The 16,239-nt window shown below is 44.5% G+C and overlaps 1 protein-coding gene across 2 annotated transcripts in view; it reads right to left on the bottom strand.

The window, feature by feature from the left end:
• LUZP2 (leucine zipper protein 2) overlaps window positions 1-16,239 on the bottom strand; it is a 346,182-nt gene that overhangs the window by 315,101 nt on the left and 14,842 nt on the right. Inside the window, exon 1 of one of the 2 annotated variants that reach the window (XM_081882903.1) lies at window positions 342-360. The exons of the other annotated variant lie outside the window; for it this stretch is intronic. Coding sequence (XP_081739029.1) covers window positions 342-346 — 5 coding nt within the window. The 5' untranslated portion in view covers window positions 347-360. Of the gene's footprint in view, window positions 1-341; window positions 361-16,239 lie in introns of those variants that run through there. 2 annotated transcript variants of the gene reach the window in all.

The raw sequence follows: 16,239 nt of genomic DNA, 5'->3' as shown, positions 1-16,239 counted from the left end.
AGCTTCAGGAGTGATGTCACAGGCAATGGAGCTGCTGCTGCAAGCCTCCTGCCTGATAGCTTGCGATTATTCAACACAGCGACTCTATTGATGTCCTGAAGGATTTGTTATTACTAGCAGTTTAAGTGGCAACTAGGGAGGGAAGTGAGAGCACCGTGGATGCTACTTAGCTCCCAGGCTAGGAGTGCACATCACTTTTGCCTTAAAAATGATATCAAGGGAAAAGCACACAGACGCAAAATCTGTCTGTTGTTAGAATTAAAGTTGCATCACTCAACAGGATTTGCAATGTAGAACACAGGTCAGGTTTCTTTAAATTAACAGACAAGTTTCAAATTAACCTCATGCACTGTGCATACGAAGGCTGTACTCCGCTCAGTTAGAAATGGAAGTTATTGCACCAATTAGAAGCGCAAATCTTGGTGGCAAGGGAGTTGGCATCGGAACGAATGAAGTAAAAATGCACCCCAAAAGATATACTGAAATGTTACTGGCACTCTAAAGACCCTGAGATGCCACAAAGTCCTGAGGCACCTATTTGAGGGACCATTCAAATTTCTGCTTTCTGTGTTTGTGTGCCTTATGTTTTTTCTCTCTATATGTCATTTAATTAAGAAAAAAGCCCAACAGTTGGCATAAATGTCACACACTTCATTAAGTTGTGTGTGCGTGTTCTGAAAGAGGTTAAATTCTTTACATGATGGCCCTCATCTTTTACAGGCAAACTGTTTTTGACAGAAGTGTAAAAGTCCTGAATGCCCTTCACTCCCAAGACACATAAATAAAACTCCACTCTTTGGTAGGCAATAGATTCCCAGATTTTAAGGTATGACAGAAATGCAGAATTTAAAGCATAATGCAGTTACATGAAATGAGAACAGCTTGTTCTGGAAAGTGAAGGCGGTTACATGGGTCATAAGAAAGGAGAGTTCGGTTGCCTGAATACATAATTGCTCATGCAGAACGCATCAGAAAGATTTAAAATGGTTTGATACATCATACAGTGGCAATACATTACAGACAAAAGCTTCCCAGATTCAACCTATGCTTCTTTCTTTTCACCCTCTGGCAGATTAGGAAAGGAAATATTTGGCAACCATCAGCTATAAACATGCTAACTAGAAGCTAATTCAGTTTAAATGGCAAAATGCACACATGGTAATTAATAGTGAACGAGGCATGCATAGTCAAATGGCAAGGTGTCGTTGCAAATAAACATTGTAGAAAAATGCAAACAGAATCAGCATACCCTCCAACATGTTTCCATTGAAAATAGGGAAGTCCCATTCCATAATGATAATTTTACTATTTACATTCCACACATATTACTGGGCAGCTTCCAACATATATAAAAAAAAATAATAAAACATTTTTTTAAAAAACCGTTCCCCAAAAAGGATTTCCTTCAGAAGACTTGAGGTTGAATAACTCCATACCCTCCAACTTTTCTCCAATGAGAATAGGGACATCCTAAGGAAAAGTGGGACATTCCGGGATCAAATCAGTAACTGGGGTGGCTTCTCTACATCAGGGACACCTCTGGAAAATAGGGACACTTGGAAGGTCTGAATCAGCCCCCTGTTTTCATGTTTATGATGTGAATGGTGCTAATATAAACCATTTCCCTTTTTGTATTTAAATGACTTTGCCCTGGCATAAAGGTAGAGATTCAGGTTTAAGGGACCCATGCCCTTGATGTGCTGTCCCCTGTGTGTGCTCACAGGATCCTAATTGTATGCCTCTGCTATTTGAAAAGCAATGTGCAGGCAACCTCAGTGGATTGGATCCAACGTTTGCTCACACTGGAGGCAACATCCCTCTTCCCCGGAGTGTAGTTCTGCTCAGATGCTCCTGCCAGCAGAAGGTGGCAGGGATGGAATGGAAGAGAAACTGGCACCAATTTTGGCTCCCTCTCCTGAGCCACATCCTTCACTGTTCCAAAAGGTCCCCCAATGCTCTGAAACAGATTTCAGCAAGGCAAAATCAAGGGAAATAACTTTCCCTCCTGCTACCAGAAGGACTCATCCATTGAATCAGATGCCTTCTACTGATGGAAACAGCCCTTCTGTTCTTGGGAGGCAGTTTGGATCCAACCAAACACATTTAAAATAGCCCACTATACTGGAACAACATGGCTCCATGCATTGCTGCATTATACACTGAGAGGTGTTTTGAAATGTACTACATTATACTGAAATACTGGTTTGGTACATTTGTAGAGCTATAGCAGGGTGGTCCAATACACAGTCTGAGGGCCACATATGGCCCTTGAGGCCTCCTTTTGCAGCCCTCAGCAACATTTGAGGCACAACCCACATACAACCCTTGTGCTGCCTTCCCAAAGAGGTAGGTAAGATGCTGGACTTTGGGAAGGAGGTGTGAGGTCTCCGATAGGGTCCTAGAGTCCTCCAGAGTCCTTCCTCCAGAGTCCTTCCCACTTAGCTGGCTTTGTAAAGGCAGTGCATGGGCTAGGAGGGCTGTCAAATTTTGGCCTTGTTCCCCCGCTCAGGAGACAAGGCAGGGTGTGGCCCATGAGTTCTGTGTCGAAGGACTCTTGCAGCCCACTTGGTATGAAAAGTTGGACTGCCCTGTGCTATAGCTACAGGATTTTCCTGCCTGCTTCCAACTTAATGTCATCAATCATTTCATTGCTTTTTCAGGTTACTGTAGCTATCAAACGACCTTTTCTTCTGTCTCAAAAAACCTGACATTTGTGAATGTTCCAGCATGGTTCCACAATGTTGTTCAGTGTGAAATGTTGGTTTCTGCAATGTCTCACATTATGGATGGTGCTTGGGATTTGTGGTTTGAGTAACATCAGTGGTGTGAATGGTCCACTACAATTTCACATCAAAAACCCTTGGAACAAACAACAGTGTCAGGTTTAGCACTTCTCTCACATAAGACATGGACACTGGCAGTTTTACTAGTGGAGGTTTATTTAGCTATTATGGGCTTTCAGCAATTCAAGCTTCCCACAACTCATTCCTCACGGTCGGAGTCAGTTGACTTGACTGGCTTCAGGCCCTGCCAAGGCCAGATACACACTAAGTCCACCCCCCGCTTCCTGAGGGTCCTACTTCTTGGAGACTCAAGTGTGGCCCATTCCTCCTCCTCTGGAGTTGAAATCAACTCCCTCCTACCACCTGCATCCTGTTCCTTCATCTCTGTGCTGCTGCGAAAACTTACAGGCAGCATTCCAGAGCGAGAGGGGCTTATCTCACTTTCCTTGTGTGAAAGAACTAAGTTTCTGTTTTCCTCCCTCTCTGTAGATTCCACTCTGCCGGCCATGTCTCTGACAAACAGCTAGAGTGCTATAAACGTTATGTGTGGAAGGCCCCAATGACAGCTGTAATGGTGACATAGAGATACACTGTATGCAACCATGGTGGATTGGCTCTCACCAGAGGTAGCAACCCTTGAGTGGATTGCTCAGAATGTTCCTCCTAGCAAAAGGAAAGTGTGCAGGGGGGGGGGGAGAAGAGAGATTTTCACTAATTTCCCCTCCTACACTAGCTCCCAACAGAGTTCCCTAATTAGTACTCATTTATAAACTAGAATAGGGGCTTAGATCAGAAACCTGAATCAGTCCAGGTTTGGCAAATTTAAGTCTAAACTGAAGCTGAATGCCCAACCTTGGTTCTCTACACACCATCTGATCTTTAAGGCATTTTTATCAGTCACAAATACAACCAAGTTCTAGTCATAGTTTGAGGGTGTGTTCTATTGAGAAATGAGAGTGTGCATATTGATAAAAAAGACCATATTTGATATATTTCACTTTTTCTCACTATTCCATAACTACAGCAGATAGAATAGCAGCTACTCAGTTCAGCATGATTTTTCACAGTTCCCTATTAATGTGAGAATGTTTTTTTATATATATTTAATTTCTTTATATTGCATGGCAGAGCCAGTCGTGTTACCATGGTGATGTGGTGACCTATTACTGGAAGCCCACCTCTCAGATCCTCACCTTTCAACCTTGCCAGGCACCTCACCTTCAGCCCATTAAACCAACCTTCTGTCATTTACATCCAGAGTGATGTTTACTTATTTATTTTTGAGTGAAGGGAGGAAGTTTTTGCCATTTGGGGGAAAGGCGAGTGGAAGATTAATTTCTGAATTCAATCACTGTTTTGCCTCTCAACAGAAACATTTTCTCAGAGGGGGGATTAAAACTTAAGAAAGCTTCCTCTTCCCTGTACTGCTGCCACATTTTATAAGGCATCTGGTTAGTCACCACAGCTTAGTGTAATGGGCCTTAACATACCAGGATGTCACACTGAGAAGTGATTCTGAGATCAATGTATCATTGACTACATCTGTCAAAACTTAGTCCCTCAAATAAACCACAATGACAAATTATAGTCAAGCCAACGCAAATGCATAGTTACTTTGGGAGACCTTATCTACCACTCCAGTTAAATCAGTGTTTCCCAGACTTGGGTTTCCAGCCATTTTGGACTACAATTCCCATCATTCCTGACTACTGGCTCTTGCTAGCTATGGATGATGGGAGTTGTAGTTCAAAACAGCTGGAGACCCAAGTTTAGAAAACACTGATTTAAATGAACTGAGCTTTGCAAATAGGGGTGTTTGTGGGGAGGTTTACAAAAGATAGTGCTTCCATTTGATGCTTTCCCATTCAATGATGATGTTTCTTCTGTTTTCCAACAGGCACATGGAGACAAGGATGCTGGTTTAGATGGTCCTTTCCCCTGATGCAACATGTCTCTTCTTGAGTTCTATGATGCTATAAGCCAGGGACGGGGAAAATCAGGTCTGGGTTCCCAATCTCCCTCCCCCGACCCTTCAAACTATCCCAATCTCCAGTCACTCTTCCTCTCCCCAACCCATGCCACTCACTGCCCTTGCTTTGCACCCTCAAGTATTTTGCCTGGCTGAGATGTATCCCAGACTCTTCCTTGTTTGGATGGAGCTCAAGAGAGATGTGTCTAGAAACTGGCCCACTGTACAAAAGTAATTGCTCCACCAATCTTTTGCCCCAGGCCCCAACCACCACTGACATGTGGTCTCCAGAAGATGGCCCAGAAAGGAGTGAGGTCCTCAGGTTGACCCCTGCTGTAAGCTTTTAAGGTAGGCACCCTTCTACCACTTGACATTTGCTCATCAATATTAGTAACACTAAACACTATGAACCATTAATGGATATGTGGGCAGAATTCCTTAAGGAAGCCTCCCTCAGCCTGTTGTTGTTGGACTACAAATCCCATCACTCCTGACCATTGGCCATGCTGGCTAAGGCTGATGGGAGTTGTGATCCAGCAGCACCAGGAGGACACAAAGCAGAGAAAGGCTGCTTTAAGGTGCTTAGTGCTACAAACACTGGTGGGCACGTGGCTAACAGTGTAATGTGTGAATCAACCATCATTGTTTAGGAGCATGGCATGGCTTATTCAGAAATTACTGGAGTAGATTATTTGTGCAGAAGCAGTAGCAAAAGGCACACTAGTTGTATATCATGGAGAGGTGACAAGATGCTGGCATTCCTACTTTGCCTGTAAAGTATAAATATAAAATCATCTGGGACAGAAAATACCATTTTATCAAGGTGCTCTCACAATCTCAAACACAAGAGGTTGTCCCCCAAAATGGCTCAAAAGAACTACTACATTAAAGTTTTTTAAAAAAAAAATCCAAAAAACTCCCAATCTCCATATACTAATTAAAAATGTGCAAATGAAGTAATAATTCAAAACAAAGGTAATGCAGCAAAGTCTTGACAGTTGTTAATTATACCTAATATTTGTTAACCAGATCATTAGTTCTAACAATTTGGCTGCAAAGTGCTGACTGTTGCAGGGCATAAAACAAAGCTTGCAATCTAATTATTATTTATATTTTTTGTACACTCCGCGACTTAGGCATTATGTTGAATTGTCCTTACAACTTAGAAATCTAATAAAGCACAAAAAACATCAAAAGAGCAAAAAAGGGAAAAGCAATCAATTAATGAACAACAGGACCACCACCACCTGCAACACAAGCAATAAGGAGATTCTTAAAATAGATAAATTTAAATGGGATTGCAGTGAGTTCGTTATCAGAATAAAGCAAGTTAAGAAGTGTTCTGTTACCCAGTTCTCCACAACACATCAGGCTTCTGAGAGACTTCTGTTTTCAATTTTCAGTGACGGTAAGTGAAATATACTCAGAGTCGCAAAGTGATTTCATGCTCTTTATTCAGCTCACGATTGCCAGACCCTCCTTGTCGATTTGCGAGTAGTTCCGCTCGGTTTCGTTGAGTGTCTGGGAAAAGTATGCCACCGGTACCTCTCTTCCATCCAGGAGTTGGTGTCCCAGGACAGCGCCAATGCCATAGGGTGAGGCGTCGCATGCTAGCACAACTGGCAGCCTCTCGTCGAAGTGTGCCAAGACTGAGTTTGAGACAAGCAAGTCCTTGACTGCCTGGAATGCGGCCTCCTGGCGCTGGCCCCACACCCAAGGAGCCCGCTTGTCCAGGAGTCTGTGTAGGGGCTCCGCTACCGCCGCCTTGTGGGGAAGGAAGGAATGGTAAAAGTTCAATAGTCCCAAGAAGGCCTGAAGTTCAGTCTTGTTCTTGGGTGCTGGGGCATCACAAATGGCCCGTACCTTGTCCCCAGTTGGGTGGACCCCTTCTGCATCCACCATAAATCCCAGAAAGTCCACCTGAGGCACTCCTAGTAGACATTTTTCCCGCTTCACCTTGAGACCCGCCGTCTGGAAACGGTGCAGAACGGTGCGGAGGCGGTCCTCAAACTCCTCGGGTGTGGGCCCGGCAATCAACACATCATCGAAGAAGGGGGTGACACCAGGAATCCCTTTAAGGAGAGAGTCCATTAGATTCTGGAATATGCCTGGTGCCACGCTGACCCCGAATTGCAGCCGCTTTACCCTGAACGCTCCTCTGTGCGTCACAATCGTCTGTGCCTCTGCTGTAGCCTCATCTACTGGCAGCTGTTGATATGCTTGGGCCAAGTCCAGCTTGCCAAAAATTTTCGACCCAACCAGGGTGGCAAGGACATGGCTGACCACTGGCACTGGGTATGCATGGGCCGTGAGGGCCTTGTTTATGGTACATTTGTAATCTGCGCAGATGCGGACCGAACCATTAGGCTTGACGGGTGTGACGATTGGGGTTTCCCAGGGGGCATTAGGCACCGGCTCCAGCACTCCTTGCTCCACGAGTCGGTCCAATTCCTCATCTATACGGGGTTTCAGGGCGAACGGGACCCGGCGGGCCTTGAGCCTGACCGGTCGTACTGCAGCGTCAAGCTGTAGAGCAATGGGGGGGCCCGTATACTGTCCCAACTTCCTATCGAAAACCCCCGGAAATTCCTTGCATATGGCGTCCACGTCCACTTGTAAGCTCATGTGGTTCACCCCGGTGATGGCTAGCCCCAGTGGTCCAAACCATGCCAATCCCAGTAAGCTAATGTAGGGGCCCTTGACCACAAGCAAGTCCAGTTGCCGTGTCCGCCCTCTGTATTGCACCCTGAAGGTCCCCACCCCCATTGTGGGGACCTTATGTTTCTGGAAGTCCCGGAGGGTGAATGGGGCCGGCCTGAGTTTGGGACCCCCAGTAGGGCACAGTTTCCTTAAGGTCCTTGCCGAGATTATGGATAGAGTTGAACCCGTGTCAAGCTCCATGCGGCATGGGGCCCCCTCTATCCGTACCTCTACATAAATTTTCTCTACGTTGGGGTGGGGCAACTGGTATACCTGGAGGTCTGTGAGCTCCGTTGAGTTGCCTTGGTGCGTTGGGCCCCTGGACCTGGGGCTCTTGGGTTGGTCATCTGATGCCTGGTGTCGGGTGGGCCGAGCCCGACACACCCGGGCGATGTGTCCCAATTTTCTGCACTGCCTGCACTCTACGTTGCGGAAACGGCAGGTCCTCCTCTCGTGACTTTCTCCACAGCTTGCGCAGTTCCCTCCTTCTCGTCGAGGCAGCTGTGGTATGTGGGCTGCTTGAGTGCGCTGCTGTACTCGGTGCACCTCCTCCCTGTCGGATCCTGAGTCGTTGGTGAGGTCTTCGTGGTGGACCCTCGGTTGGGACGGCTGGCTCGGCCGTGCCTCTTGCGTCGACCTCTCGGCAGCTTCCGTTGCCAGGGCCTCCTCCAGAGCGACCTGGAACGTTAGGTTCTTCTTAGCGTAGAGGCGTCGTTGCAGCTTCTCATCCTTCAGGCCACCGACGAGGCGGTCACGAAGCATGTTCTTCAGCTCTGAGAAGTTGCAGAACCGGGCAGCTTGGCGGAGAGAGGTCACAAACCCAGTTATGGTTTCCCCAGGGGCTTGCCGCTTTGCGTAGAAGGCATTTCGACGAGCCACCACTGAGGGCTGTGGCGAAAAGTGCCCCTTCAGCTGTTCCATTATTGTTTTGTATGGAACAGTAGCGACGTCTTCAGGTGCAAGGAGAGCCTGGGCGATTTCAAACGTCTCCTCTCCGCAGACGCTGAAGAATATTGCCCTCTTCTTGGCGTCTTCTTCATCGGTGATCCCTTTGGCTTCTAGGAGGAAGGTGAAACGGGAGGCGTATGCTTCCCAGTCTCCAGATGCTGGGTTGAACGGCGAGAAGCTGCTGTCGGTTGCCATTCTGAGTTCCTTGGGTCCCGGAGCTGAAGCCTGGATACACGGTGCGAGGCAGCGGTGCGGCAGGTGGCGGTGCTGCGATGCTGTGTGTGGCAGTCAGCTCAGCGGGATCCCATCCTCGTCGCCAGTGAAATATACTCAGAGTCGCAAAGTGATTTCATGCTCTTTATTCAGCTCATAGTGGTGAGGAGGAATGAATGGAAGTCCCCTCAAAGTATCTGCTTTATATACATTATCTACACAATGGGCTGCACATGATTGGCTAATTCTGGAATTCTACTGTAAGCCAATCAGGTTGTGAATTCACTTCTATCTGGAGCATGATTGGGTGGTTCCTGCCAACCAATCATATTGCTGCATTGTTCTAGGACCAATCAGACTGCTGCATTCTGAATCCTATTGTTCTAGGACCAATCAGACTGCTGCCTTTTGGATCCTATTGTTCTAGGACCAATCAGACTGTTACAGTTTGGATCCTATTCACTCAGTACATAACAGTAAGAGCCAGTGCAAGCAGCCTTAGTAGGGAGGAAAATATGCTCATGTTTTGTTTGTTTAGGTCCAAGGTTGTTGAAAGCCTTCTTTCAGCATGCTTCACTCAGAAGCATATCTCACTGAAGTTCCTGAGTCTTACACCCTAGTAAGTGGAATGAACACAGTGGAATTTAGTTCTGCTACTGTAACTGTCATTGTGTATTGGGAGTGGAAGCAGGAGTGGGTTCCTGACCTCCCTTCCTTTGCATTCTCATCTGTGTTTTGTGGTGGAGACCTCTTTCTCTTTGTCTAGGATCCCCATATGATGTGGAGTCCTGATCTTGCAGGGTCCCCACTGCAAATCTTCCTCTCCGGGTATGTTGTGACGGGTGTGTGCTCCTCACACAATGGCAAGTGTGTGGAAGAAAGAATGTTTGTATAGGGCTGTGGAGTTGACTTGGAAACTTACAGTCCTTTATAGATGAAGCTGTATAGACTTTGACGGTAACTGGGTTTTTATGTTGTGGGGGGCACTTTAAAAAGGCAACGGGTGGGGTATTCTCGTATTCCACTTCCTTGGATCACCTTTTGTCAAGTCGGCATAAAGGCCAATTATACTTATTGGTTTTATTTTTCTCTTCAATGTTTTGATTTTCTGTTATACTACTTCTTTAAAAAATGGAAGTTACATTTTTAAAATTGTGGGGCTTTTTTTGTTAAGCTTGCTTCAAGCTTACTTCAAATCAGGATAAAAATAGAACTTAAAAAATCTCTTCCATTTGTAGGCAATAACAATGTAGCCAGTAAGCAAAGGTGAACATTGGCAATGCCTACATAGAAATTAAGCCACAGTCCTCCAATTGCTCTGATGACCTCACTGATTTAATTGTAGGTTTTGAGAGTAACTGAGATGCAGATTACAATCTTTTGTCTCAAATGAATTCTTACATACCACATCTCTACAGTTAAAGCAGTCGGTGTGGGAATTAGTTTTTTAAAAGGTGGAAGAAAGGATCAGTGAGCACACTGCTTTCAGGAACTGTGTAGGCAACCTCATAGCTCTCTGTGCATCAATTAAATTCTTAGGAAAGATACCTTAAGGTGACTCCACCCAAGGGTTTCTTTTCAGATCAGGTACCACGGGCAACTGGGAGCACTGTAGAAATTCTTAATGGGGGAAAAATAGACACTCACACTACCCTTGACGACCTTCCAACCATGTTATGCTTAACCCCATACTCATTGCCCAAATGGTGCTAACTAATGGTTTCTCATCATTCGGGGGGGACTGTCAAGTGGGGTGCTGCACAGCTCTGTCCTGGGCCTATTGTTGTTCAGCCTTTTCCGATGAAGGAATTAAGGGGATTCTCATCAAATTTGCAGATGACATCAGACTGTGAGGGGTAGCTAATGCTACACAGAACTGGGATTCAAGATGACTTTAATAGATTAAAGAACTGGGCTCAAACTAACAAAAGGAACTTAGAAAGGGACAAATGTAAGGTTCTGCACTTAGGCAGGATTAACCAGCTGCACAAATATAAGACAAGGGGACATCTGATCATTGTCGATCATTCATGTGAAAAGGATTTAGGTGTCTCAGTAGAAGACAAGCTTAACATGAGTCAATGGAAGTGTCCAGATCAATGGAAGTAATAGTACTGCTCTATTCTGCCTTGATCAGACCATACCTGGAGAACTGTGTCCAGCTTGGGGCACCATGACACCACATTTTAAGAAGGCTATTGACAAGCTGGAAGCAGAGGTGGATATTGGAGAACACAGCCAAAGACCATCCCACTTCCCTCAGTGATTCTTTTCACAGGTCTCCAGAGTAGCTCCTCCTACAGTCTCATAAACCTTCAGAACTCCAGAACATTCTGTGGCTTCAGATGCAGCTTCCACTAGAGCTGTATTCAGCCTGGATAATTTTTTTGCGTGGGGGTGAATGGGACAGAAGGCCACCCCTCCAAAGATAGGATTTATCACCAGGAGCATGAAACTGTGATGTGGTAACATTTTGATACAAGTTGGGATAGAATGTTCCAAGTGGATGTCTCTGGGCTGCTGATGACAGCCTACTTGTTGCCTGAAGCAATGGCAAAGCTTTACAATACCAAAGAAAAAACAGGAGAAAGAAGCATAGCCACCTTGCCTTTAAAGGGAAACCCACTGTCATCTGAAAGTTTTAGAATTTTCTCCTGGAAAGTTGTGGACATACCCTCCATCTCACGAGAGGCTGAGTGGTCCCACAAAAGGGTAGATGGTCAGCCTGGCCTTTATACACTCACACTGTTACTAATTCTCTCTCTTTCTCTTTGCTTAATAGTTTGTTAAAGAGAAAGAGGAGCTAAAACCATTTCTAACACTTCTCATTTAAACCTCATTAATACTAGCTAATTATTTTTTGCATTGAATTTCAAGCTTCTTTGCAGTCTTTACTATACCTCAGGAAAAAAATCCCCTGGCCAACAGAGAATGGCAGGCATTAAATTAATGGGCACAGTAACTGGAAACGGAGGGTTGACTTTAGTTTGTATAGACTGTATATTGAACAGCATGCTTATCTGCACTTAGCACATGCAATTATGGTAATTCTCAGTAGACAAAAGTAAATGGTCACAGCTGAGCAAAAATTACATTGCTGAGTCATCCTGAAAATTCATGTCTTCTATGCTGCTTCAAACATAACCTCTAGATATTATACCTATATATTTCTGATGCTATACCCTTTCCTTTATGTTTACCCAGGACTGCAGTATCTAGAAGCTCTTGATTTACTTCTACAAATTCCCTAATGGTGTCCTTGCAGTTCTTAAGGAACATAGCAGAATAATACCAGTACCGAAAATTTAAATAATATGTTCCAATACATCACTGTGTATAGGAGGAGCTATTCTTTATTAAACGTATATTGTGCCTGTCCTCTGAAAGGGGTTTGGGGTGGCAAACAGCCAAGCAATAAAGCAATTAAAACATCTCAACAATTCTAAGGCAGGTGCAGACTGGGAAAGATCTCTACTTAAAAGACTTTTATTTAATCAATGATATGCATAGCACAAATCAGGGACAGGGAATGTGTGCCACCTCTCCAGATGTTGCCCTCAGTCCCAGTCAGTATGACCAGTGGTCAGGGATAAAGGTTGCTGTAGTCACGGGTTAGCCACTCTTGGCATACATGGTAAGTTGCCATATTCTGAAGAGCAAGAAAGAGGACACATTTCCCAACTTTATGGCAATTATGGATTGCTATGACGACTCTACCCATGAAAAAGTGGACATGTCTTGGAAAAAGAGGGCATATGGCAACCCTATCAGGGCTGGCCTCAGTAAATTTCATTCTTGGGCAACTGCAGGAGTCCTGCTAATGTATGGGTGTGGGTAGCGCTGTGGTCTAAACTAACTCAGGAAGTTGGTCGTTCAAATCTATGCAATGGGGTGAGCTCCCATTGCTCTATCCCAGCTCCTGCCAACCTAGCAGTTCGAAAGCACACCAGTGCAAGTAGATAATTAGGTACCACTGCAGCAGGGGAGTTAAACAGCATTTCCATGTGCTCTGGCTTCCGTCATGGTTCCATGGCACCAGAAGCGGTTTAGTCATGCTGGCCACATGACCCAGAAAGGTGTCTGTGTATAAATATGGTTTATATTAGTTGTGGTAGTGGTAATAAATAAAATAATAAATATAAATATAAATCAAGTAATAAATAAAAGGGTTTCAGAGCACCCTTTTATTTGACCACAATGGCCTGATCTCACATAACCATGGGACCTTGTAGGAAATTTGCTTAGATTCAGCCATCCAAGGCCAGCGCTGCTGCAACAACACTACCACTACTAAATAAGCCTACCAGGGTCCACTAGCAGAACCGGGTGGATCCACCCCTTGCCCAGAACCCTCTCAAATCTGATGCCAGCCCTAGATTTGTCATTTTGATTTATTCTGCAGGAGGAATTAGTAGGAACAGAGATGTGCTGAAAATCCTCTGTCATGTATTGATTGATTTGCACCTATCTGCTCTGCTTATTTCTTTGGATAGATTGATGATACCCTTGTGCCTTACACAATTCATGTGTTTCCATCCTAACAAGAAATGGGATACCAAGAATTAAGCCCAAATTTCCCCACAGCCTTGCCCAAGACATTTCCTCATACATTTTATGCAATGTTCCATGAATAACCTGATCACATCTCCTTTTTGAATAGTTTTGAATAGTTTTTGTGGTGCTTGCTTCTGCTTACACTTATCTGAGACATGCAGGGCTGAGTGGTTAACTTGGAACTAATAGTTACAGGGCTGAGTGGTTAACTTGGAACTAATAGTATTCTGATTTGCACCAGCCTTAGAAAGACAGGACCACACCTTCCCTGCTTTAAGGATGCACCCAAGTCCATGCCCCTCCCATGGACTGCAAGAAGATCAAACCTATCCATTCTGAATGAAATCAGCCCTGAGTGCTCACTGGAAGGGCAGATCATGAAACTGAGGTTCCAATACTTTGGCCACCTCATGGAGAGACTCCCTGGAAAAGACCCTAATGTTGGGAAAGATGGAGGGCACAAGGAGAAGGGGACGACAGAGGATGAGATGGTTGGACAGTGTTCTCGAAGCTACCAGCATGAGTTTGACCAAATTCCAGTTGGAGTGGAAGACAGGAGTGCCTGGTGTGCTCTTGTCCATGGGGTCACGAAGAGTCGGACATGACTTAATGACTAAACAACAAAAGCCGAGTCCACAGTTTTAGAAAGTGCGAGACAAGCCAGAAGGCCTGGCTATGCTGGCTGAGTTACTGCAGGTGTTGGGGGAGGGAAGAGAGGGCAGATGAAACATGTTGAGGGTGCTGAGTGTCTCTTCCTTGTGCCCCAAGGTCTGTGCAAGGCAGCTGCTTTGGAGACAGGGCAAACACCCCCACCCAGAGCTTTCACAAGCCCTTTCCACTGACATTCCAGGTTGGGTTGGAGGAAAACGAGCTGTATTAGCACATCCTTGAACATCTGAATGATGCTCATGAGGAAGTAGAAGAAACCTTCGTTCCTGGCTTTGATGTAGTCAAGCTACTTCCTGACAACCTTGATTACTACTTCCACTAAGAGCAGCTCACTGAGCACTCCACCTTGTTACCAGATAGTGAACAACTGGGTGGTCTTTAACCAGACAATTCGGCTGTCTCAGGTCTGTCTGGGTGGAGGAAGCTGTGGTGAGGCGCATCTGGAAGGCAGACAGTTTCCTGTTTTTTGCCTTGGTTCTCCATCATGGTGTGTGGCCTGGTGATTCAGCTGTGATTCCTGCATTGCAAGCAGTTGGACTAGATGACCCAGGGGACCCCTTTGAACCCTACAATTCTCTAAGTGCAGGGCTTGAAATATCTGTCGGGAACTCATATTCATTAAAAAGGGGAGCACAGGTCTAGATATCAAAAGTAAGGTGTGCAGAAATGTGTCCTCAATGAAGTGAAAGGCATAGTGCATGACCAGAATGTCAATGGGTCCATCATTCATAGCACATGTAAGACTCTGGATCGCAGCACAACTCTGACTGCAGTTTTGTGTCAACATTTTTTAAAAGATTAGATTTTCTAAAAGTCAATAAGCAGTAAGTTCCAAATCATATCTATGCATCTGATATAGAAAACTGAGAGGAGAGATGCAGCTGGGTGTTCATAAGACTTTTTATTACATAATCCTTATTCAGGTAAGCTCCGAAACATCCTCTGCATTGAGATGTGTAATCATTCTTTAAATGCAGCTGACGGATTGCAATTATAATTCTCGTTCATTCATAAAAAGCGCAAACACATGCATCATTCTTGTGCCTAACGCTTTCCCTTTTTTAAAACAATCCACAAAACTGTCCCATTTCCTTCGGGTCCTCTGTTTTCTCTCCTGAATCATTTTCAGGCAAAACAACAAGCTACTGCCTTCCGTTTCTGAAACCCCAAAAAGCTGTTTCAGCTTCCTCAAACAGAGAAAGACCTCAATCCTCTCTCGTTCCTTCAACTCACAAATCTTTCAAACTAAACTTGTAAAGTTACTTATTGTTGCCAAGTCCCACAAATCTTCTGAATGGGATGAAAGTAAATTATAATTTAGCACCTTCATGGGTTTGGGAGGGGAAGAAATAGAACATCCAGGATTGTACTGTATTTTCTCCAGAAGGATTTGAAATAGCTTATTCAAAATACATTCATGTCACTATAAGAAGACAAAATATGATGGCGCATTTAGGCAAATTTCTCGTTAAACCGAATTATGACTATGGCTGTAATTATATGCACACTTAGATGGCTGTATGTCCCATTGAGATATGATTTTGAGTAAAATGGAATGTATGTTCGCTATACAGGATACACTTTCACCCATTAGTTTCAATAGGTTTTAACTGAATTGATAGATTTGGGGCTAAAGTGTCTTGCAGCTATACATGTTGCATCCTACTGTGAGATTTACACCCGGGTAAATAGACATGATTACAGACAGCGAGAGATTAAAGAGTGAGTGGGGCCTGGTAAAGATTTAATAGTATGCTCAATTGATGCAGAGTTAACTCTTCACATATATTCCAACCAGGCTTTTTTTTTGCAACTGGAACTCACCAGAACTCAGTTCAGACAATTCAAAGGTGGGTGGCATTGCTATTACAAGAGAGTAAGGGAGGTGTTCATTTCAGCACCTCTTTTTCTAGAAAAACAGCACTGATTCCAACTAATGGAACTTGGAGTAGACAGCAGTTTGAGGAAGGCCATTGAAGGGGATAGGGCTGAGGCAAAATTTATCCTCCAAGAACTTTCAACTCCAAATGGGGCTAAGGTTTTAGAAGATAAGTATAATCACTTGGTTGATGGGAGGTGTGTGATTTCAGAGACAAACCCATTTGCATCTTTTCGTGAACCGATGGCTAGGATGGCAACAACGGATTTTATTTTTAATTTGATTTTGCCACTGCCACATCTCCTAGTAGTCTTCACCCCAATTACCAGAACAATGGGTTCTGACCAACTTGAATGGTCAAGACCATTTAGAGGGTAATAATCTGCCCACTGCAAATATGTTTCATATTACAGCCATGTGGTTTCTATATCAAGTATATGTTACAACTTTTATTTTTTTGCATCTTTTTTAAAACCACCACCCACTAACACTACCTCCTTCTTGTCTGAATTCAGCTTCAGTTT

The sequence above is a fragment of the Podarcis melisellensis genome (genome assembly GCF_964234715.1).
Source record: "Podarcis melisellensis genome assembly, chromosome: 1".
Classification (NCBI taxonomy): Eukaryota; Metazoa; Chordata; class Lepidosauria; order Squamata; family Lacertidae; genus Podarcis; species Podarcis melisellensis.
This window is presented reverse-complemented; position numbering and strand designations above follow the sequence as displayed.